This window comes from Sus scrofa, chromosome 3 (genome assembly GCF_000003025.6).
Source record: "Sus scrofa isolate TJ Tabasco breed Duroc chromosome 3, Sscrofa11.1, whole genome shotgun sequence".
NCBI classification, from domain to species: Eukaryota; Metazoa; Chordata; class Mammalia; order Artiodactyla; family Suidae; genus Sus; species Sus scrofa.
Genome location: NC_010445.4, coordinates 114,802,888 through 114,826,839, shown reverse-complemented (window position 1 = coordinate 114,826,839; position 23,952 = coordinate 114,802,888). Strand labels below are relative to the sequence as shown.

At 36.6% G+C, this 23,952-nt stretch overlaps 1 protein-coding gene across 3 annotated transcripts in view; it reads right to left on the bottom strand.

The window, feature by feature from the left end:
* The window catches only part of ATAD2B (ATPase family, AAA domain containing 2B), a 121,481-nt gene that overhangs the window by 16,866 nt on the left and 80,663 nt on the right, over positions 1-23,952 (bottom strand). For 2 of the 3 annotated variants that reach the window (XM_021087782.1, XM_021087780.1), the window contains exons 20-22: positions 18,736-18,871; positions 16,541-16,737; positions 12,905-13,064 (exon numbers count right to left, since the gene is read on the bottom strand). In XM_021087782.1, the coding sequence (XP_020943441.1) occupies positions 12,905-13,064; positions 16,541-16,737; positions 18,736-18,871 (493 nt within the window). The remainder of the gene's footprint in view (positions 1-12,904; positions 13,065-16,540; positions 16,738-18,735; positions 18,872-23,952) is intronic. The other variant, XM_021087781.1, reaches the window with a different exon arrangement.

Here is a 23,952-nt window from a genome sequence, read left to right as displayed (position 1 = left end):
TGAAGTAAATACATCAAGGTCACTTAATTTATAACAGTATTTAGAACTAGAATCCTAGTTGCATAATAACATCTGCTTTTTCATCTCTAGTAAAGAAAGGGTTTAAAGATGTATTTTATTTATAACTCTTGTTATTGGAAAGTTTAAGAGTTCATTGAGGAAACTGTACAAAAACAAACAAGCAGCACTCAAAAGGCAACGCACTGGTACATTTCCTTCTAATATATTTTCTCTAAACATTTATTTAATAAACATTGTCGACAGAACCAGCAACTGAGTCAGGTGACAGCTATACAGCAATGAACAGAACAGAAAGTCTCCACTTTCAGTGAGGTTGTCAGACTCATATAGGAAAGAGGTATTAACCAAATAAACTCATACACACATATAAACACCCCCTCCCATCCCTCCCTCACCCCACCCCCATCAAGAAACAGTAATAGCTGTGATGAAAATCTACAGGACACTGGCATGGATATCAATTTCAAACAGGCAAGTCAGGAGAGACCTCTCTGATTTAGTGGCATGTAAGCTGAGACTTGAAGCATGCCTTGGGACAGCAGCTGAAAAGGGGAAAAAACCAGTGCAGGTTCAAAAATACCATGTGAGAAAGTTCTCGAGTAAAAAGTTCTTAGAGACTTGAAGAAACTGAAAGATAGTCTGTGTGGCTACAATACAATAAACAAGAAGGAAACAGGAATCTGACCGTATTGAAAGGATTTTAGATTTATCCTAGAGAGCAATGAAAAGTCTTAAAGAGGGAGTTCCCGTCGTGGCGCAGTGGTTAACGAATCCGACTAGGAACCATGAGGTTGCAGGTTCCGTCCCTGCCCTTGCTCAGTGGGTGAACGATCCGGCGTTGCTGTGAGCTGTGGTGTAGGTGGCAGACGCGGCTCGGATCCCGGCGGCTCGGATCCCGCGTTGCTGTGGCTCTGGTGTAGGCAGGTGGCTACAGCTCCGATTGGACCCTAGCCTGGGAACCTCCATATGCCGCGGGAGCGGCCCAAGAAATAGCAAAAAAAGAAAAAAAAAAAAAAGTCTTAAAGATCTGAGCAGCGAAGTAACGTGACTTAAAGGAACATCTTCAAAAGATCTCTTCTGTATGTTATCTGGAGACTGAATTAAGGGGGTCGGAAATAAAACCACGGAGCATAATCAGAAGGCTCTTTTTAAGTGAGGACAACCAAATTGAATCAGGGTAATGGCAGTGGTGGTGAAGGAAAAGATTACAGATTTGAAAATGCTCTCAATGACACAACTTGGAGGTGAAATGAGATAAATATCAGGGATGATTCCCTAGCTTCCCATACGAAAAATGGAAGAAGTACCACTTATAAAAATACAAAAAAAAAAAAAAACCCTAGAAAATAGGAAAGAGGAAAAAGAAGTTAGAGATGTGTATTATTTGAAATAGTTTTAATGTGACTAAAAAAATATCCAAGTGGAAATAACACGTAGGCAAATGAATATAGATCTCAACAATTTATGACCAAAAAAACCCCGCCATGTATAATCTGCAAGTATTACTTAAATTACTATATACATCCATAACATTATCACTATATTCAAGATAATAAACTGACCATCAGCAAAAGCTTCCTGTGCCCCTCTGTTACCCCTCCCTTTACCCTTTCCACAACCCTCCATTCCCAGGGAACCACAGATCTGTCTACTGGTAGGTACTACAGATTACTTTGTATTTTTCTAGAATTATTACATAGTATATATATAAGGCTAGCACATTATAAATAAATATATATAAATGGAATTATAAAGAATATATTCATTTTTGGTTTGGATTCTTTCACTCAGTATAACTGACATTAATAACTTTCATATAACACTGTACAGCAACTACACTTCAATTTAAAAATTAATTTATAAAAAGTAATTAACATACCTATTGCTATTGTTTCCATCAACGCTTCATTCCTTTCTATTGCTGAGTAACATTGCACTATTGGATATAACAATTTGTTTATCCATTCACATGCTGGTTGACATTAGGGATGGTTCTGGATCTTGGACATTGTCTGGGGCTAGTATTGCATTTCTATAAATACAACTGAGTTTTGTATATTGACTTTGTATTCTGCAACCTCATTAAACTCACTTGTTCTCAATAGTGTTTGTAAATTCAGATTTTCTATGTAAACATCATGTTGCCTACAAAACAAAGACAGTTTTGCTTCTTCCTTTCCAAACTGGATGCCTTTCATGTCTTTTTCTTACTTTACTGCACATGCCAGGACCCTGAGTATAATGTTGGATAGAAGTGGTAAAAGTGGACATCCTCACCATGTTGTTGACCTTAAGGGGAAGCATTTGTCTTCTGTCATTAAGCATGATGTGAACTGTAGCTTTTTGTAGATGTTCTTAATCAGACTGAGGATGGTCCACTCTACTCCTAGCTGGCTTACACTTTGTAATCAGGAACGCATACCGGATCTGTCAAATGCTCTGGTGCAGTGACTAAGAAAATCATTTCTTAGTCTCTTAATACTAAGAATTAGTACGGATCAATTTTCAAATTTTAAACCAATCTTGCATTCCTGGAATAAATCCTACTTGATCACAAGATACTGTGTTTTTAATATATTAGATATAATTGCCAAAATTTTATGTTCATGAGGGATACTGATCTAACAGTTTATTTGGCCTTTTTTTTTTCTTGGAGTATCTTTTTCAGAGCAATATTAACCTTATAAGTTTCCAATTTTCTGGAAAAGTTGGTATTGAATTAGTATTATTTCTCCTTTCAATATTCAGTAAATTAACCAGTGAATCCATCTAGACCTGAAGTTTTTTAATGGGAACATTTTTAAGTATAAATTGAAATTTACTAGAGTTCCCATCGTGGCTCAGCAGAAACGAATCTATCATCCATGAGGACACAGGTTCGATCCACAGCCTTGCTCAGTGGGTTAAGGATCCAGCATTGCCGTGAACTGTGGTGTAGGTCACAGATGGGGCTTGGATCCTGAACTGCTGTGGCTGTGGTGTAGGCCAGCAGCTGCACCTCCAATTTGACCCCTGGCCTGGGAACCTCCATATGCCACAGGTGCAGCCCTAAAAAAAAAAAGAAAGAAAGAAATTTAAATGCATTCACATTATACATTTCTTCTTTTATAAGCTTATTTTGTTTTTAAACAAATTTGCCCAGATTACCTAAATTGTCAAATGATGTTCCTTTATTGTTCTATTAATATCTGCAGAATATGCAATGTTACCTCCTTCATTCTTGTTAATGGTAATTTGTGACTTTTGTTACCCTGATCTTAAAGATAAGATTTACTTATCTTCTAAAAGAACCAACTTATGGTTTCATTGGTTTTCGCAATTATTTTTCCTGTTTTCTATTTTATTGACCTGCTCAGATCCTTATTATTTTCTTTCTTTTGCTTACTCTGGGTTTCATCTGCTTTGTTTCCTAGTTTCTCAAGCTGGGACCTGATGTCAGTGATCTGAAACATTGCTTCTTTTCTAATGGAAGTATTTATTGCTAGCTATAAATTTTCCCCTTAAGTAATGTATTAGCTGCATCTCACAAATTTTTATATTTTCATTTTATTCATTTTCAAAACTTTTAAACTTCTCTTTTGATATCTTCCTTGATTCAAGTAGTTATCAGAAGCACAGTATTTTGTTTCCAAATATTTTTTTCCAGACAATCTTTTGTAATTGATTTCTAATTTAATTCTATTGTGGTCAGAGAACATACTCTGTATGACTTGAATCAATCTCTCTCTCTATATATATATATATGTGTGTGTGTGTGTGTGTGTGTGTGTGTACATATAGGTGTATATATATATGTACATTAGGTATATATATATTGCCAGCACCCATTGCATATGGAAGTTATGGGCCGGGGATTAAATCTGAGCTGCAGCTGTGGCAACCCGAGCTGCTGCAGAGACAATGCCAGATCCTTAACTCACTGTGCCATAGCTGGAACTCCTGAATCCTTTTATATTTAATGAAAACTTATTTTATGGCCCAATATATGATCTATTTTGGTAAATATTCTGGTGCATTTTAAAAGAATGTGTATATATGCTGCTACTAATATCACTTAGGTCAAGTTGATGGATCGGGTTGTTCAAGTCCTCTATATCTTTACCGATTTTCTGTGTACTAGTCTTATATAGCTTATATATCTTTTTCATGCTTTGCTATTATTTATTCGTAGCTTTATATTTAAAAATGGGTTCCTTATAAAGGAAATACTTTTTTGAAAAGATAGATGCACTCCAGTGTACACAGCAGCATTTACAATAGCCAAGATACAGAAGCAACGTAAGTGCCCATCAACAGATGAATGGATAAGGAGGATGTTTTATATATATATATATATATATATAATACTATCCAGCCATTTAAAAAAATAAACTACTGTCAAAAGTTTAAAGTTGCTTTAAATTTTAACTGCTACAAACAAAAAACTACAATGAACATATTTGAGTAGCTATGCCTTAAGCTGACAATACTTGCAGCCCATGCAATACCACAACTTTCTGCCACTGGCTTTCCATTTCAGTTTGAAAAAAGCTAAAAAGGAGGTAAGATTAGATATAAAATCAGGTTGGAGTTCCCGCCATGGCTCAGCAGTAACCAACCCTACTAGTATCCACGTGGATGCAAGTTTTGATCCCTGGCCTCACTCAGTTGGTTAAGGATCCAGCGTTGCCATGAGCTGTGGTGTAGGTTGCAGATGCAGCTCAGGACCCCACACTGCTGTGGCTGTGGTGTAGGCCAGCAGCTCTGATTCAACCCCTAGCCTGGGAACCTCCATATGCTGTGGGTGTGGCCCTAAAAAAACAAAAAATAAAAATAAAAATAAAGCCAGGTATCCATCACTCTGCAATAACTCTGTGATCTTTTTGCTTTTTTAAACACATGCTTCCCATCTACATTCCATTCCCAATTAAAGGGGGCAAAATTAATTAATTAATGAAAAAAGAATTAAATGAAAATTTCCCACTGATCTGAAGGACATGGAATTTATTCTAAAGAGCATCGGCATTTGTAGAGGGAACAATGCTTTTTACATATGCCTGTTATTACAATTCTTTTTTTTTTTTTTTTTGGTCTTTTTGCCATTTCTAGGGCTGCTCCCACGGCATATGGAGGTTCCCAAGCTAGGGGTCGAATCGGAGCTGTAGCCACCCGCCTACGCCAGAGCCACAGCAACGAAGGATCCTTAATCCACTGAGCAAGGCCAGGGATCGAACCTGCAACCTCATGGTTCCTAGTCGGATTCGTTAACCACTGCGCCACGAAGGGAACTCCCTACAATTCTTTTTAATCATTTTTAGTTTAGAACAGTGTCTAAGTTTATACATAGCTTAGAACTATAAGCTTAGAGAATATTCAAATTAGAAGAGATGTCCAGGAGTTCCCTTCGTGGCGCAGTGGTTAACGAATCCGACTAGGAACCATGAGGTTGCAGGTTCCGTCCCTGCCCTTGCTCAGTGGGTTAACGATCCGGCCTTGCCGTGAGCTGTGGTGTAGGTTGCAGACGCGGCTCGGATCCCGCGCTGCTGTGGCTCTGGTGTAGGCCAGTGGCTACAGCTCCGACTGGACCCCTAGCCTGGGAACCTCCATATGCCGCGGGAGCGGCCCAAGAAATAGCAAAAAAATATATCAAAAAAAAAAAAAAAAAGATGTCCAAATCTTGGATCTTTGTGTTTTTTTTGAGGGATGGGGGAGTCATCTTGGATCCTTATAAGCATGTGATGAAAGTGGAGAAGTACACGTGCATAGTTCTGGATGTAGTTGTTCAGAGACCCTCTCATAGTCACCAGACTTAAAATCCTTGCTTTAAAATTGTACATGAATAACAGCTATATATTTACCAGTTCTTTTACTTTGTCTCATACTTTTAAATCTTAAGATTCTCCAAACCCATGAAATTTAAAAGTAATATAAGCACACAAAAAAAACAAAAAGACAAAAAAAAAAAAAAAAACCCCACACACACTGGCTTTAAAGTTAAGACAGATCTCAATTCACTCAACTCACTGTGCCATATATTTGGGGGTCTGTGCACAAAATTACATAACCTCTCTGAGCACCAATCTCCTTATGTCTATAAAAATAAAGATATTACCATCTAGCTTTACCTTCAGTAAAAAGTAATGGCTATTAGGCGTTCGAGATGTGGCTCAGCAGTAATGATCCTGACTAGTATCTATGAAGATGCAGGTTCAATCCCTGGCCTTGCTCAGTGGGTTAAAGGATCCCACATTGCCATCAGCTGTGGTGTAGGTCACAGATGTAGCTCAGATCTTATGCTGCTGTGACTGTCGCAACCTCATGGTTCCTAGTCAGATTCGTTAACCACTGAGCCACAACGGGAACCCCAGAGGGCAACTGATTAAATTTACTAACTAGCCACATTTATTAAGAACTGTTCCATACAAAAGACCAATAGATTCTGTTCTCAATCAGCTTAGAGTCTGAAACATGGGTTAAGGATACACAAATAAGTAATTACTCCAGGAAAAGAAAAAAGGAATAAATGTCTCAGGAAAGTTACATAGTGTTATAATTCTGAAATAAAAGGATTACTTATAACTGCAAGGAAATCAGAAAAAACTTTCATGAATATAGCATTTAATATTCCTTAAAGGATGAGTGGGATTTTAAAAGACATATGTGGTTTTAAAAATAATGTACTTTAAAAAGTTTTCTTGGATATAACTTACATCTTAATAAAACTGATTACTGATTTAGAAAGAATGTACACACTCCCAATAGAGGTAAAACATTTAACAAGGGTACTTAAGTATCTACAGTAATAATGAGACTTAAATTGAGATCCTGCTGTGTAGCACTAGGAACCATGTCTAGTCACTTATGATGGAGCACGATAATGTGAGAAAATAGAATGTGTACATGTATGTGTAACCGCGTCACCATGCTGTACAGTAGAAAAAAATTGTATTGGGGAAATAACTATTAAAAAATAATAATAATAAAGAAGTATTTTTAAAAATTGAGAAAGGGACCCACTAGCTCCCCTCTTTTCATTCTACATACTGCCTATGTGATCTCATTCACCCCATACACTGATGACTCCAACCAGATCTCTTACTCAAACTTCTAATCTCTGAACCCACCTACTATACAATGTCTCCATTTTATCTGGATGCACATCCAAAATTAAACTGAGCACCCTGCCTATAAACCTGTTCTTTCACCGGTTTACTTCTCAGATTGCTAACACTCAGACCTAAAACTCAGAAGTCATTCTAGATTTCTATCAGTCATATATAATTGGTTGGTCACTATGCTCCCTACGTTAGATCTATGCTTGCCTTTGCAAGTGAATCTTAATTGAATTCCAACCATCACTTCATCATTCCCTTGATCTCTACCCCAAAATCTATACTGTCTGTAATATGATAAATGCAAATCAAATCATATCACTTCCTGTCTCAAAACAATCCTGCAGCTCCTTATCATCTAGAGAATTAACTATGAAGTCTTAACACAGGATCAAAAGAAGATAGGGAACTTACTATGACATTTATTTATTGCATGACTCCCCACTAAGAAGGCTTTAGGCATCTCTCAGGCCAGAGCTATATATCTCCAGCATTGAAAGCAATTTCTACATACAGAACATTTCATAAATGGATGCTCAGTAAATGGAGATTCAGTGAGTAGGGAAGTGAATGAATTTCCCACCAATCCTCCACAGACACTCTATTTTCCAGCCATATTCTCTTTTTTAATGCCTTTGGATACTACTTTTCTCAGCCTCAAGTGAATGCCCTTTTTAATCTTGTTCATCTCCAGGTAGTCTCTTCTCCTCTGTGCTCTGCACACACTGTACATATTTATCTAATACAGACTTTAATCTGCTGCTGCCTCAAGACAAAATCCAAAACTGCCTTCTCTATGTTATCTCTGTATCTTAATAGTCTATTATAATTACTAATAATTAGAATTTGTCATTCCTATAAAACGGTGAGTTTCTAGATACTAGGAACTGTGGCTTACTTATCTCTGCAGAGATGTCTGTGATGAGTTGAACTGTGTTCCCCCCTCCAAATTCATATGCTGAGACTAGAACCCCTAGGATTTCAGGTGTGACTGTATTTGGAATAGAGACTTTAAAGAGATAATCAATTAAAAGAAGGTCATAAGAGTAGGCCCTAGTCAAATCTGACTTGTATCCTTACAAAGAAAGGAAATATGGACTCACATAGACACACCAGGGGTGCATGTACACAGAGAAAAGACCACATGAGGATATGGCAAGAAAGGAGCCATCTGAAAGCAAAAGAAAGGGACTTTAGCCCTGCCAACACCTTAGTTTTAGACTTATATCCTCCAGAACTGTGGGAAAATCAATTTATGTTGTTGAAGCCACCAAGTCTGTGGTACTTGTTAAGGATGTTCTAGTAAACTAATACTATTAACATATAGCAAATGTCTGCCACATAGTAATTATTCAAAATGCATTACTGATCTGAATACCTCTATCTCAAGAGGCAAAGACTGTCACAGTGCTTTGTATTCTAAGCACTCAGCTCTAGTAACTAGCACATGGTCACAGTGCTTTGTATTCTAAGCACTCAGTTCAGTAACTAGCACATGGTACTCATAAATACTAACAGAAAATACGCAGCTGACTGAAATGTACATAGCCCATAGAGGGCTCCAAAAACGAGTGATCTGTGAGCTTTATTCTAAGCAACTGGTACAAAATAAAAGATTTTGAGAAAGTAAGTTAGAGCTGAAATTTCATCAAAATCAGCTAAATGATGGTATTTATGTGAAGGCACTTGAAGGCCAGAGGAGGAATGTAGTTTAAGACAAAGAATGCAGGACAGTTAAACACAAAATATATCACATATTTATAAAATACTGACTAGGGTCAAATATCTGACACTGGTCACATTTAGAACCTACACGTTAAAATTCTCTGGCTAGCAAATATTTCATTTCTGTCCACATTATTCTCAAGAGAGAATCTGGGTAAACACTTAGGCACTATGTATAGCTCCCAAAATGTTGGCTCTTGTCTTCTACGTATATGCTAGGTTTTTTTCCCCCAAACAGCAAAGTATTCTGCAAAACAGAACATTGTAAGCTTTCAAATACTCACGGGAGCTTGTAAAAGTAATACAACATTCATGTAATTTCCACTTGCTACACAACAGACCCTGAGGTTGTTTTTCTAATACATAACAAGTAGTTCTGTTGCAGAGGAAAAAAACAGGCCTCTTGACTAAAGATAGGAAAAAAACCTAAACAGAGCCAAAATCATGCTTTTGAATCATACACTTTTTGCATCCAAAACAACAGTGAAGGAATAAAGTTACAAACAAGTGTACCATGTCAACTCTGTGAGATAGAGCTATACTCTTTGATTATATAACTGCATTCTATAGTAAAAGGTTGTTATGCCTCAGAAATCATTGCTTCTTTCTTAAAAGTATTATTATTTCAATGTGGTGATAATTAAGCTACACAGGAGAAAATAAATCTGGATTGATCTTTTCTATTAGATTTCTCTAATCATTCAAATTCATTTTTCACTATCAGTCCCTAGATTTGTCCCAAAATAGGCTTAAATTTTAAATGTGGTCCAGAGAACATAATAAACACAAAGTATAAAGGGTCATTCTAAATCAATTGTGCAGGTATCCACTATGGAAGCAATTTATGAAAAATTAAAGCACAATTTAAATAATAATGACAAGAATAAAAATATGGACGACCAGCCTTTATGGAACACTTAAACACATCTCAGGCACCATGCTAAAAGCTTAACCTAAACATATGGCTTAACCTAATATATTTTCTCATCTAATCCTTACAACCACTTCAGTGAGAAAAATACTGTAATTATCCCTATTTGCAGATAAGGAAACTAAAATTTAGAGAATTTAACCTGATCAAGTTAAAGAACTAGGAAATAAAACTGGGACTAAAGCCTGGGTGCAATCCAATGCCCAGGCTCTCTCATTACCTACTGGACAGTTTCAGTAACCTCTGTGTCTTGAAAAACTAACAGGATGAGAGTGTAGACACTCAAGTACTCTCACACACTGCTCAAGACCACTACAGAGACACTTGTGCAGCTGTATCCTCACCAAGAGCCCAGCAAGAGAATCACATGAGGCTGACATCCAGCCCATTCTTTACGAAACAAATTCTGGCCCTGTTGCAGATGCCATCTATACTGAAAAGGAGATTCTCTCATTCACACAAAATTGCTATACCATAAGTGGACCTGAAGTTGCTAGAAAAGATTTTTTAAATTGTGAAAAAATTCAAGAAGATTTTTCAAAATTGTGAGAAAATTTAACAACACAGATTAAAAGCCTTGAAGAGATCATACATTCTTTGACCTAGAAATTTCATTTTAAGGAAGTTATCTTAAGGAAATGATTAAGGATATACATATAATTTATGCTATATTCGGTGTTACAATACATGAAAAAACTAAAAAAATCTATTATGTCCAATGATAGGATATTAGCTATTATAATATATAATACATCCATATGATTAAAATTATGTGGTAGAAATACCTTAACTCATAAGCTTTTCACAAAATCCTTCATGAATGGGACAAAGTTTACAGAAGTTATATTTTCATTTTAGTAAAAATATAATGCATATATACATATTACATTTATAATACATTTGTGAGTGAGGGAGAAAGAGAGAAAACACTAGGTAAAGGATTATAGGTCATTTCCATTTTCTTCATTTTTCATTTTTATCCTCCTAAGTTTTTCTACATGACATGTTAATAAAAAGTCAAAAAGAAAACTACAGAAACAACAAAAACTGCAAGAGATAAATGTCCTAATACAAAGCTTTAAAACTACTGGATACCAAGGGCAGCTATATAAAATCTCATTCTGCCTCTTAACCTAGAATTAAAATATGTGATTTACTGTTGTCTATAAATTTAGATTATACTTAATTTCATGTAGAAATGAGAAATCCAAGTCATTCTAACAGGTTGAGAACCAGTGCCCATAAATTGGATAACTGGAAGTTTAAATGGATTTTTTAAAGATAAAAGGCATCTCGGAGTTCCTGTTGTGGCTCAGTGGTTGACGAATCCAACTAGGGACCATGAGGTTGAGGGTTCGATCCCTGGCCTTGCTCAGTGAGTTGGGGATCCAGTGTTGCCTTGGGCTGTGGTGTGGGTTGCAGATGCGACTTGAATCCCACGTTGCTGTGGCTCTGGCGAAGGCCGGCCGGTGGCTACAGCTCCGATTGGACCCCTGGCCTGGGAACCTCCATATGCCGAGGGAGCGGCCCTAGAAAGGGCAAAAAGACAAAAAGAAATAATAATAAAACAAAAAAATAAAAATAAAAATCATCTCACTTATCTATCATCCGTTGAAGAAACAGAATTCTCAATAGAGTGAGGAAAAAAACAATGACCCCTGTGGGCTGGGAACTGGCCTGGCACTATCAGCCAAGCCTTGGTATACTCATGGTAAATACAAACAATTTTACCAAACACCACTCTGTGACCATGTTGGATCATGATAAAAACAAGACCACTCCATAATCATGTCTGAATAAAGACAAAAGTATGAACATTGCCCTAACCACAAAAATAACCAAACATAATCCTATCCTAGATAAATAAGTGCTGCTGCTTTACCAATCACAGCTTTTGCCTTCCTCTACTCTTCTTGCCTTGCAGGTTCTTTAATTTATTTTATTTTATTTTACTTTATTTTATTTTCTTAAGGCCACATCTGTGGCATACGAAAGTTCCCAGGCTAGGGGTCAAATTGGAGCTACAGCTGCTGGCCTATGCCACAGCCACAGCAATACCGGATCAAACCACATCTGTGACCTATGCCACAGCATGTGGCAATGCTAGATCCTAAACCCACTGAGCAGGGCCAGGTATCAAACCTGCATCCTCATGGACACCTAGGTTGGGTTCTTAACCCACTGAGCAGCAACAGAACTCCAAGAGGAGAGTTTTAGAGAAAGCCTCAATCTTCTTTTTCTTCTTTTTTTTTTTTTTTTGAGGGGGTGGGTCAGTCATGACTGCAGCATGCAGAAGTTTTTTCAGGCCAGGGATTGAACCCACGCCTCAGCAGCAACCCAGGCACTGCAGTGACAATGTGGGATCTTTAACCTGTAAGGGAGCGCCACCTTCCAGGTTCTTAAAATACCTAGTCCCAAAAAGACTACTCTCACTCCCAAAGAGCATCTAATCGACTGCAAAATCCTTCTTCCTTAAATCCTCCCCCAAATCACTTAACACAAGCTCAAATCATACATAGCTCCCATTGTATACATTCTCCCTCCTTACAATGTATCAATAAATTCACCTTGTTTAACTACAGATTGTTCCTGGAGATCTTCTCTTGAGGGCACTAAAAGAGTTGGGACTACAGTTTTGAGTACAGGTAGGATTTGAGTAAAATAATAAAATTATATTAAAATAACTACAATCTATAGAAAAGATAATGTCTACCTAAAGGGGCCCTTTGAAAAGTAAATTTATCCTATACTGAGTTCCCAAACTTGAAATTCCCACTGTTTACCAGTTATTTATTTAGTAACACTGACTAAATAAATTTTAAATTCTCAGTTATTCAGTTTTCCATCCTACCTAAACAAAATAATCTATACATAAAAACTGAAAGTTAAATCAAGAAACTAAATCCTGAACATAATACCCAGAATAATAAAATCCTCTAGTTTAAGTATATTATTCAATAATATAATAAATGAATACTGAAATTCAATATTTAAGTGTGGCATCAGCTTCTCATCAAGAAGTTTCTGAGTACAGTAATAGGTCATTTAGACTATCTACCTAAGACACAAGCACACTTTATTCACACTTTACCTTCTAACCGATCACCAAAGTCACCTTTGCCCAGTTCATCCTTACCTCCCGGGTCCTTATCTGGATTATACTCTAAAGCATTGCTACATATGAGGTCAATATCTTTCAGGAAATCCTTGGCAGTCAGGTAATTATGCTTGTCAATTTTAGTTATGACTGTTGATAAATCCATTGGTTCCTTGATTACTTCAAGATAATCTGAAACCTAGAACAAAGAGGATATTTTAATGAAAATACTTCTGGAATTTCATATGATCTACTCATAAAAATATGGAATAAAACTATAGTTATTTTAAAGTTAAATCTAGATATCTAGGAAATAATTACAGATAAGGATAAAATTATAGAGCAATTTATGCTACTAAAATTACTATCATACTTTCCATGAAAAGCTTCAGTTCAAGTCATATCTAAATCAACTCTGAAAAGCTTCTAATCTTCAAATATGAAACCAACTGTGTCAGCTTTTTTTTTTTTAAATCATTTGGACATAACTGAGAAGAGAATGTATGGATAATACCTAATAAACATCAATAAATGTTACCTCACAAAAAAAATTTTTTAAGGAAAATAAAAAGAAACCTAGTTTTTTTTTTCTTACTATTAGAGAAGTTCTCTGGTAAATCTGTTTAAAATCTCTAAGCAAAAAAAATTTTTTTCTTTTGCAATTTTCCAGAATGAACTGTTTCATGGAAAGCATTTTCTGCTCCTTTGGAGTCATTACAAACATTTTAAGTCAAATTAACAAAACTAAATATTGTTTTCATGACTAGTAAAAGGATTTGCTGGCCTTGTCCCGAAATATAAACAAATCTACAACCAAAAAATACATTTTTCTCAATGTGTTGATTTTCTGGGAGAAAACCCAAAATAGGAGATATTAAGTCCTGACTGCCCAATAAATTATATGTTTTATATTATTTGACCAATAGGAAAGAAAACTCTTCCAACCTATATAATTGCAGGCATACCTCATTTTACACTTCCCTTTATTATGCTTTGTAAATGTTGAATTTTTTATAAATTGAAGATTTGCGGCAACCCTGTGTTGTCAGCATTTTTTAGCAATAAAGCTTTTTTTGGGGTTTTTTGTTGTTGTTGTTGTTGGGTTTTTTGCCATTTCTTGGGCCGCTCCCGCGGCATATGGAGGTTCCCAGGCTAGGGGTCGAATCAGAGCTGTAGCCACTGGCCTACGCCAGAGCCACAGCAACGCAGGATCCAAGCCGCGTCTGCAACCTACACCACAGCTCACGGCAACGCCACATCCTTAACCTACTAAGCAGGGCCAGGGATCGAACCTGCAACCTCATGGTTCCTAGTCAGATTCGTTAACCACTGAGCCACGACGGGAACTCCCTTAGCAATAAAGTATTTTTTAATTAAGGTATGTACATTTTTATTTAGACATAATACTATAAAGACTATAGTATAGTGTAAACATGACCTTTACATATACTAGGGAACAAAAGAATCCATGTGACTCGCTTTACTGCAATATTCACTTTACTGAAGTGGTCTAGAATGGAACCCACAATTATCTCCAAGGTATGTATGCCTGTATTGTCTATCCCAATGCAAATCTTAAATCAAGTAATTAGGTCTGATATAACATAAGTCTTAGAAATGCTGGAATTCCCATTGTGGCTCAGTGGGTTAAGAACCCAACAGTGTTCATGAGGATGCAGGTTCAAGCCCTGGCCTTATTCAGGGGATTAAGGATCTGTGTGGCCACAAGCTGCAGCATAGGTCTCAGATGCAGCTTGGATCAGTGTGGCTGTGGTTGTGGCTGCTGCATGGGCCCCAGGTGTGGCTCCTTTTCGACCCCTAGCCTAGGAATTTTCATATGCCGCAAGTGTGGCCATTAAAAAAAAAAAAAAAAAAAAGTTCTATCTGACCAACATTTCCTATCCTCTTCCACTGACTTACTGCCATTTATAAAACTTTTAGTCTGTCACAGATAGCATCTGAAATCTGATCATCTCTCCTGCTTAGAAAGAAAAATTCCTCCTGGACAAAAACAAAACTGGTTCATTCCCAGCATGGGAGGCTGATTAGGGGACAAGCACTTGTCAATTAAGTGTCAGAGTTGCCATACCCAATGTGAAATAAAAACATTTACAACAATTTTTAATGTAAGATAAAAGTTTTAAGATTTTCTGAAAACACTCTGAGGAAAAAACACTTCACAAATATAAAATAAACTGTACTAGTTTGGAAAGCAGATAAGAAAATCCTGCCATTCCAGTGGGAAAAGATGTAACGTAGTCGTGATGTAATGTAAAGAATGCAGCCTTCTTTTTTGCTTTTTAGGGCCGCACCTGCAGCATATGGAGGTTCCCAGGCTAGGGGTCTAATCAGAGCTACAGCTGCCGGCCTACACCACAGCCACAGCAACACCAGATCCAAGCCACATCTGTGACCTACACCACAGCTGACAGCAATGCCGGATCCTAACCCACTGAGCAAGGCCAGGGATGGAACCCGAAACCTCATGGTTCCTAGTTGGATTCACTTCCACTGCGCCACGATGGGAGCTCCTACAGGCTTCAAATTTTAACAGTTTGAGTCTTGGCTGTGTCACTTGCCAATGCGCCTCAGTTTCTTCAGCTGCAACATCATTATGACCTTATGAGGTTGTTGAAAGGATCAAATGGCTAAAACTATGTATTGTGGGTAAATACACAAATAAAATTATAGGTAATCTCTTTATTCCCCAAAAGTGGGGAAGGGGGAGGAGATAGATATTTTTCAGTTTTCCAAGGGGGAAAAACTTAATGTCAGCTCACAGGCAGAGATGAGGTAATGGTTCCAAAGGAATCTGCTCAGATCTAAGAGTACAGATTTCACAATGAAGACACAACATTAAACTTTGAATCATTTCATAATTCAAAATTTAAAAAAAAAGAAAAAAGTTAGAACTTAAAAAAACACCGAAGCTGTTCAAACATGGAGTCTGAACTATAAGAAGAAGGCCAGTAAAGACTGCATTGTGTTCATCCACACACTATATTATCCCAGGATAAAAAAATAAAACTTATTCTGCAGTATTATAGTAGATTCCAAATGGAAAATTTCTTTTCATCATCACAAACCATGCTCCCACAAGGACACAAAACAATACATATCGAAAGTGAGAAATTTTCCACTGGGAGCAGAGAAAATCCTTGAAGAGAAAAATAACTTTAGCTGCAAAGGATGTGCTTAACTTCCTAAAGCATCTTAGTCATAGGCATTTCCAAAATATGAAAGACAAACTTCAGGTTTCTTGCCCACCTCTTTTGCAAAGTATACATAATTTGAGAAATGCCAATATTAATTGGTATGGAGTAGTTAACACCAATATTCTTTTTGAAAGTAGGATTTATCCTGGAATAAAAATAGTCTAGTATGGACATCTCACTCTAGTCACTTTTAATCCTCTTCTTAAACTGAAGAGTATGAGATCACAAAGATCAATACTAATTAAGAGGACATGTACAAATTGTCACTAATTTCATCTAAAAGTCACCAGATGTTTGCTGATGACATTGGTAGTTATCAATCACATGGATTAAAATTTTACAGGCTAGGGGTAATATTCATCCATGCCTTTGCTTTTTTTCCTTCCAAAAAAAGATGTCAATATTTTTTTTTTCTTTTAGCCAGTTCAACTTCACTGTTTGCACACTACTGAAACAAGACCTCTTCAATATCCACCGGTTTGCTGAAGATGTTAAAGCGTTTATCTGTGGCCAGCCTCTTGGTAACATCCCTGAGAAACAACCGCAACTCTCTTAAAGTATTTTCCTCCTGGTCCTCCATCCGAATTTTTTCTGATTCTGATAATTGACGAGGTGGAGAAGGTAGTGCAAGTGGAAGCACTTCCATAGCACAAAGACCTAAAGAAAACAGAAGAAGATGTTAAGATTCCAACACAGCAGGATGAGGACCTCAATTACTTTTCTGGCATCCTCTTAAAATGCTCTTTTATGAAAAGAAGAATTTCAAATAAATGTGAACCATGCACATCCAGCAAGTAAAAATTTCCATGGAAACCATAAGTAATTAGGGAATAGCTTTACTTTACAAAATAACGTACAACAGGACTCCTTTAAAGGGCAAATGATATGATTTTAAATAATATGATTTTGAGATATTATTTACATACAACTTAAGAGCAATATTTCAAATTAATAAAATTATCTTCACGTGAAGATCTTGTGTACTGACTTGCATTAGCCAATCTGTTTAAAAACTGCTCGTTGAAATGAGGTTACCTTAAATGCATGAAAGTTAAATGGGCAAGTAATAATTCTTTGATCCTTCCCACTCCCAAAAGAATTCTGATTTTAGACATATCTCCTACCCTTATTTTCTTAATACAACAGGATAAAGTATAGTAGGAATCATGAATGGCACCTGAACAGAGCAACAACAACAACAAAAAGTAACTAAAAAAAAGAATCCCAAAGACATAGAAAAGAGGGAAGAACCAATCTTGGGTGTCATTATAAAATGCATGGTGGTATTCACCATCTACTGCAAAACAAACAAAAAAATCTTCTTAGAAGGTAAATTAACTTGCCTAAGCACAATGTTCTCTAATTCCTTAAAAGATTTTTCTGGTATCACACTGAAGCTCAGGATTAAAATTCTAAGTATTCTTGCTGATTTCTAAATAGCCCCTAAGATGAAAAATGAAAGGCAACAGAAGAAACTCAAAAAGAAAAAGAATTATGTTAGTCCTTAACATGAAAATTCAGATCTATAGGACTAAAATATGTCTAGGAGCATGCAAGATACCTTATTAAAATTCATTTAAGAATGAAATATTTTAAATGAAATATTTAAATAATGTAATATTTTAAATGCTGTTATTTAGATTAGCAGAAGGCAACAATCAATAATCAGAAGGTATAACTTCCATGTTGAATTTCCCAAGGTTTCTGGGGCGGGGCCGGGGGGGAGGGGACCGCACAACTAAAAGCTGTTTGATAGGTGTTCATCTTAAAAACACTGAGAAAATGTGGAAAGGAGGGAATAAAGGACAAATAAAATCATTAAAAGTATTGGATAATATAACCATTGAAAAAGAAACAGAACGAATAAGAAAAAAGCAAGAAGTTGGCAAAGGTGGGAAATGTATTCAATATCCTATAAGAACAGCTATGAGAAACAAACAGAGCAAGGATATAGGGGTTTAAATTTTTTTAACAAACAGGACTGCTATTTTCTAGAAGAGGCTGAAAGATTAATAAGCAAGGGGATCTTATCTTTTATGAACCATTAAAATTAGGAAAAGAAACTCTTTTGAATGAATTAGAACACAGTCCTTACTTAAGTCAAATCTGACAAATTTTGAAGCCCCTCTTAATGCTATGGGCCCAAATTCAAGAAAAGTCTAATGCTTAAAAGAAAGCCATGAAGCACAATAAATATTTGAAAAACGAATCAATAAATAAACCAGAAAAGGCAAATATTCTAACCAGTTCTTGGCACCAGTAGTGGCTCAGAAAGCAATCAGCACGGCACCCATTGTTCACAATCTGATAGTTCAAATCCTCAGTACTTAAAGAAACTGAGATAGAGCAGAACTGCAGACTTTATTGACGTTCTGAGAATGTGAAATCCACCCCAGCATCTAGACTGCGGTGATAAGGAAACTACTTCGTTACAGTCACTCACTAGTAAAGCTTTAACAATGAGGCTGTACTTCCCAACCTTCTCAGGTCATGTAAACACAATGGCCACTTCCACTTGTGTCCATCTAAAGTCAAACAGAACCTGAAAAACTGTCTTCATTCCCACAAAGAGATGTTTTACTAAAAATATGACTCCAACAAAGGGTATTTCTTAACTCCAACCCCCCAATTTCCTAAAGGCTTTAGGAACTTTACCAGTGTGTTTCCTTCTTGGTGGAGCCATTGAGGCCTGATTGAGAATCAGTTCTTGGAAAAATTTTCTTCTGTCTTCTTCAATAGGCCTTTGAATATATAAGACCTCTTCGTATTGTATTCTAAAGATACATTTAACCTACACACATACACACACACACAAAGACATTAAATATTTAAAGAATTAAAAGCTGACATATAATACCAAATTACAGTTTCTTAAACTTCAGCACCATTTTCAATGTTCACTGAACATTCCTGTGGAGTTAAGGTTAATCTAGTCTTAGGCTATGCTATTGAAAGGTTCAAACTCATGGACTAAATAAGAATGGAAGACTGATCCGGTTGCCCATGTCATTAATAAATTATACTATAATATAAAAAAAGGATAGTTGACTATAATAATCAGATGGAAAAAAATCTCAAAGGGCTTTGCATAAGGGCTGAAAAGTGATCACCTAGAGTTTACAATAGAGAGCTGGGAGGATGCTAACAACACTGCCTTCTCTTATGTTGTTTCTGTGTACTTCCTATGCACTGACTTCCCTTCCTGGGCTGTTTTCCTACCAAGTCTATTACATAGTATCCTCTGGAATCCTGGTTTCACTGCAGATAAACTCTATCTTTGATCTCATCAAGGAATGCTCCACAAAAACCCACCTTCCATGCCAAATACCCAAGCAAAATTAAGCTAGTCATGCTCATATCCCTCAGGTCCTTCCAGTTAGTGATTATCATCTCTTCTTTGTTCACTTGCTCTATTAAGACTTTGATCCCAGGAGTCCCCCTTGCAAGATATGCTGTTTAAACACTCTTTACATCATCTGTATTTGTCTACACACTTTATTTAATCTATAAAGGAAAGAAGGTCTATCCCCTACTTCTAGACACAAACTCCCTGAGAACAGAATTAACCTGTTTTCCTATATCTACCACAGTGCCTGGTACATAGTAATTTAATAAACATTGTACTGAATGAGTAAAGCTTATGGTTTTGTTCCCAGCCCATACACCAAATTGGAAACTGCAGATAAAAAAGAGAAAAGAGGGGAGTTCCCATTGTGGCACAGTGGAAATGAATCTGACTAGGAACCATAAGGTTGCAGGTACGATCCCTGGCCTTGCTCAGTGGGTTAAGGACGCGGTGTTGCCCTGAGCTGTGGTGTAGGTCGCAGACGCAGCTCAGATCCGGTGTTGCTATGGCTGCGGCCGGCGGCTGTAGCTCTGATTAGACCCCTAGCCTGGGAACCTCCATATGCCACAGGCATGGCCCTATAAAGAAGAAAAAAGAAGTCACTAATATGTAAAGAAGTACTAATCATGACATTATGGAAATACTGGATTAAATTTCAAGACATCAGATTCCAGCCCAAATTTAGGCAAATAAATTTCTGATAAACTATGGGCAGTCCATCCAATTTGTCATGTTTAGCCACTTATTGAATTCCAAACTGTGAACTGAAGAATTTCTGAAATTTTATTTTAATCTATTTTTGTTAACAATGAGGTATGTAGAGTCTCTCATTTTACAGATGAGAAGACTTAAGCTTGGAAAGGTTTAAGTAACTGACTTAAGGTCACAAAGTGAATAACTAGAGACGACTAGATTACACAAGCTCTAAAGGCCTTTTCTAGCTCTAAAATTCTAAGACAGAGAAGAAACAATCAATGAAAAGTAGCCATCAGAATTCAATACTTGGATGGGAGATTATTTACCTCAACCCAAAGACAAGTCCTTTAAGAGTTTACATAAAATTTTATCTTGTGACCTTCCAATATTTTCTCTGAAGACTACTTTCATGTATAATTGCCTCCAACCCTTTTATCTATGCTTCTCTGGTCTTTCTTAGAAAGTTCTGGCAAGCAAATTTACCACCGAACACCCATTATATGCCAAATATCATGCCAGACACTGCAGTTTTAAGTCTGAAGAAAATAGGCTTCCTTCCTACTGTCAAGGATCTTAAGTCTCAGAAGAAAGCATTATGATGCCATTCCAAAAGTGTTACAACAGGTAATGAAACACAGAACAGGTGCTTCAAGGGGTGGGGATAAAGAAGCATTAGATAAGATAGGAGAAAAAACTAACATTAACTGGGTCTTGGAAAAATAAACAGAACACAATATCCTAGAAGCACCAGGATTTTATTCAAGGGTAGCAAAACATTCAATTTCAGTTTTAAGTATTCTTCCTTCTGATCATTTTTCAACATTGTGTGGAACATTTGTGAATACAAAAGTATACTAAGAGCAAGTCTACAATAATCCCAACATTCCTGCCAGGTTATTACCAATAGCTTATTTTTCTTTAAATTTACTCCTAACTTTATCTCTTGACATTCCTAGCCTCAAACTTCATGCTGCAACAAGACAAACCTCACATAACTCCCTGAACAAATCATGTTCTCTTTCACTTATTTTCTGTTTTTATCTCAACAGCCATCTTATTGGGTATAAAGTGTTATCTTATTGTAGTTTTGATTTGAATTTCCCTAATGATTAGGGATGTTCAGCATCTCTTCTCGTGCTTTATTTTGCCATTTGAGTATCATCTTTGGAGAAAAACCTGTTCAGTATTTAGTCCACTTCTGAACTGGTTATTGGGGGGATTGTTTCTGTTGTTGTACAGTTGTAGTTCTCTGTAAACTCTGTGTATCAACTGCTTATCAGATATATGATTTACAAATATTTTCTCCCATTCAGCAGGTTGTATTTTCACTCTATTAACAGTACCCTTTAATACACACAAAAGTTTTTAATTTTGGTTAAGTCCAATTTATCTATTTTTTCTTTTGTTACCCATACTTTTGATGTCACATCCAAGAAATCACTGCCAAATCCAATGTCATGGAGCTTTGCCCCCATGTTTTCTTCTAAGGGTCTTATAGTTTAGGTCTTATGTTTAGGCTTTGAGTCATTTTGAGTTACTTTTGCATTCGATATAAGATGAAAGTGCAGTTTTCTTTCTTTTCTTTTTTTTATATGAACATCCAGTTTCCCAGCACCATCTGTTGAAAATACCATCTTTCCGCCAATGACTGGTATTCACACTCTCGTTGAAAATCATTTGATACAGTCTTACTATTATGCTGAAAGAGTTATTTATACATACTGGATACAAATCTTATCAGATATGTGATTTGTTACAGTTGAAATATTTTTTTACAATTTATGGATTGCTTTTTTTCATTTTTTTAACTGTGTCTTTTAAAGACTAAAAGGTTTTAATTTCAATAAAGTCCACTACAACAAATTTTTCTTTTGTGGATAATGTTTTTACATATATTCTACTATTATAGCACTTCTCCTACTGTATTATTTTTCCAGTTATCTCTTCTCTCGAAACTTTAAATTCTTGGAGAACAGTGGCTATCTGAGTTTCACCTATTTTATTTCATTCAACAAAGATAAACTGTACTAGATGGAGTTCCCACTGTGGCGCAGCAGAAACAAATCCGACTAGGAACCATGAGGTTGCAGGTTCAATCCCTGGCCTTGCTCAGGGGGTTAAGGATCTAGCGTTGTCATGAGCTGTGGTATAGGTCACAGATGTGGCTCGGATATTGCATTGCTATGGCTGCGGTGTAGGCTGGCAGCTATAGCTTCGACCCCTAGCCTGGGAACCTCCACATGCCATGAATGCAGCTCTACAATGCAAGAAGAAAAGAAGAATTTTGCAAGAAAAGGAAGGAGGCCAGGCAGGAATTACTTAAAGCTTCACTGGTAATTCAATGGTTAATTTCTTTCTTCATGCAATAAACTTTTATGAAGCAATTCCAATGTGTCAGAAAGAGAAGGGCAGTAAAGACAGCCACATCCTCTCAAAGACCTTGTGGTCTAGGTCAGAGATTTTCAAACATTATGGTCTCCTGAACTTATTAAACTCTTAAAAATTGCTTAAGGACCCAAAAGAGCTATTGTTTATTTGGGTTATATCTGTCAATAGTTATGCATTAAAACTTAAACTTCAGAATTATGTATTCATTTAAAACCTATTATAGGGAGTTCCCATTGTGGCTCAATGGTATCAAACCCGACGAGTATCCATGAGGTTTCGAGTTCGATCCCTGGCCTTGCTCAGTGGGTTAAGGATCCAGTGTTGCCAGGAGCTGTGGCATAGGTCGCAGACATGGTTCAGATCCTGTGTTGCTGTGGCTGTGGTGTAGGCCAGCAGCTGCAGCTCCAACTGGACCCCTAGCCTGGGAACTTCCATATGCTACAGGTACAGCCCTAAAAAGACCAAAAAAACAAAAACACCCCCCAGAAAACCTATTACATGTTAACATTAAAAATTATATTCTTAGAGTTCCTGTTGTAGTGCAGAGGAAAGAAATCTGACTAAGCATCCACTAGGATGCAGGTTTAATCCATAGCCTCACTCACAGGGTCAAGGATCCAGCATTGCTGTGAGCTGTGGTGTAGGTCACAGATGCAGCTCAGATCTGGCGTTGCTGTGGCTGTGTTGTAGGTCAGCAATTGGAGCTCTGATTTGACCCGCCTTGGAACCTCCATATGCTGCTGGTGCAGCTGTAAAAAGCAAAAAAATAAAAAATAATTATATTCTTTTGAAAAAAACTATTTTTTCAAAATATAAAATATACAAAATTAGTGAGAAAAGTGGTACATTTCTTCAAATCTCTTTAATGTATGGCCTAATAAAAGACAACTGGATTCTCATTTTCTGTTTCTGCATTCAATCTGTTACAATAATGTTGTTCTGATTGATACACATAAAGAAAACCCATATTCAAGAAGATAAGTAGTTAGGAAAAAAAAAAAAAAAGAAAAATGTGACAGATCTCTGAAAGTCTTGTGTGGCCCATAAGGGTCCCTTGGACCACACTTTAGTAACAGCCTGTCTAGAGTAACGATTTCCAAATGTTTCTTATGAAACACCTCATTAGTAAAAAATTTGCACATCCCCTCAGTATATGCATATTTATTTAAATATACTATTTTACAAATATTACTAACTCTGTTATAAATCATATACACACAAAATATATCAGGTAATATGAAACACAAAAACGAGGAGAAGTTCGAATGTTTTTCTCAATATTCCAATGCACTAACTTGGAGTACTACTGGATGAGAAGAAAGAAAGAGATAAAAAGACACACTTATAAGAGAATTTTAAAAAGGCTCTAAAAGATGAAATTGTCATTTTGTTCCACAAAAAGAAAATATTTATATCCTTAATATTAGTCCCATGATGACTAA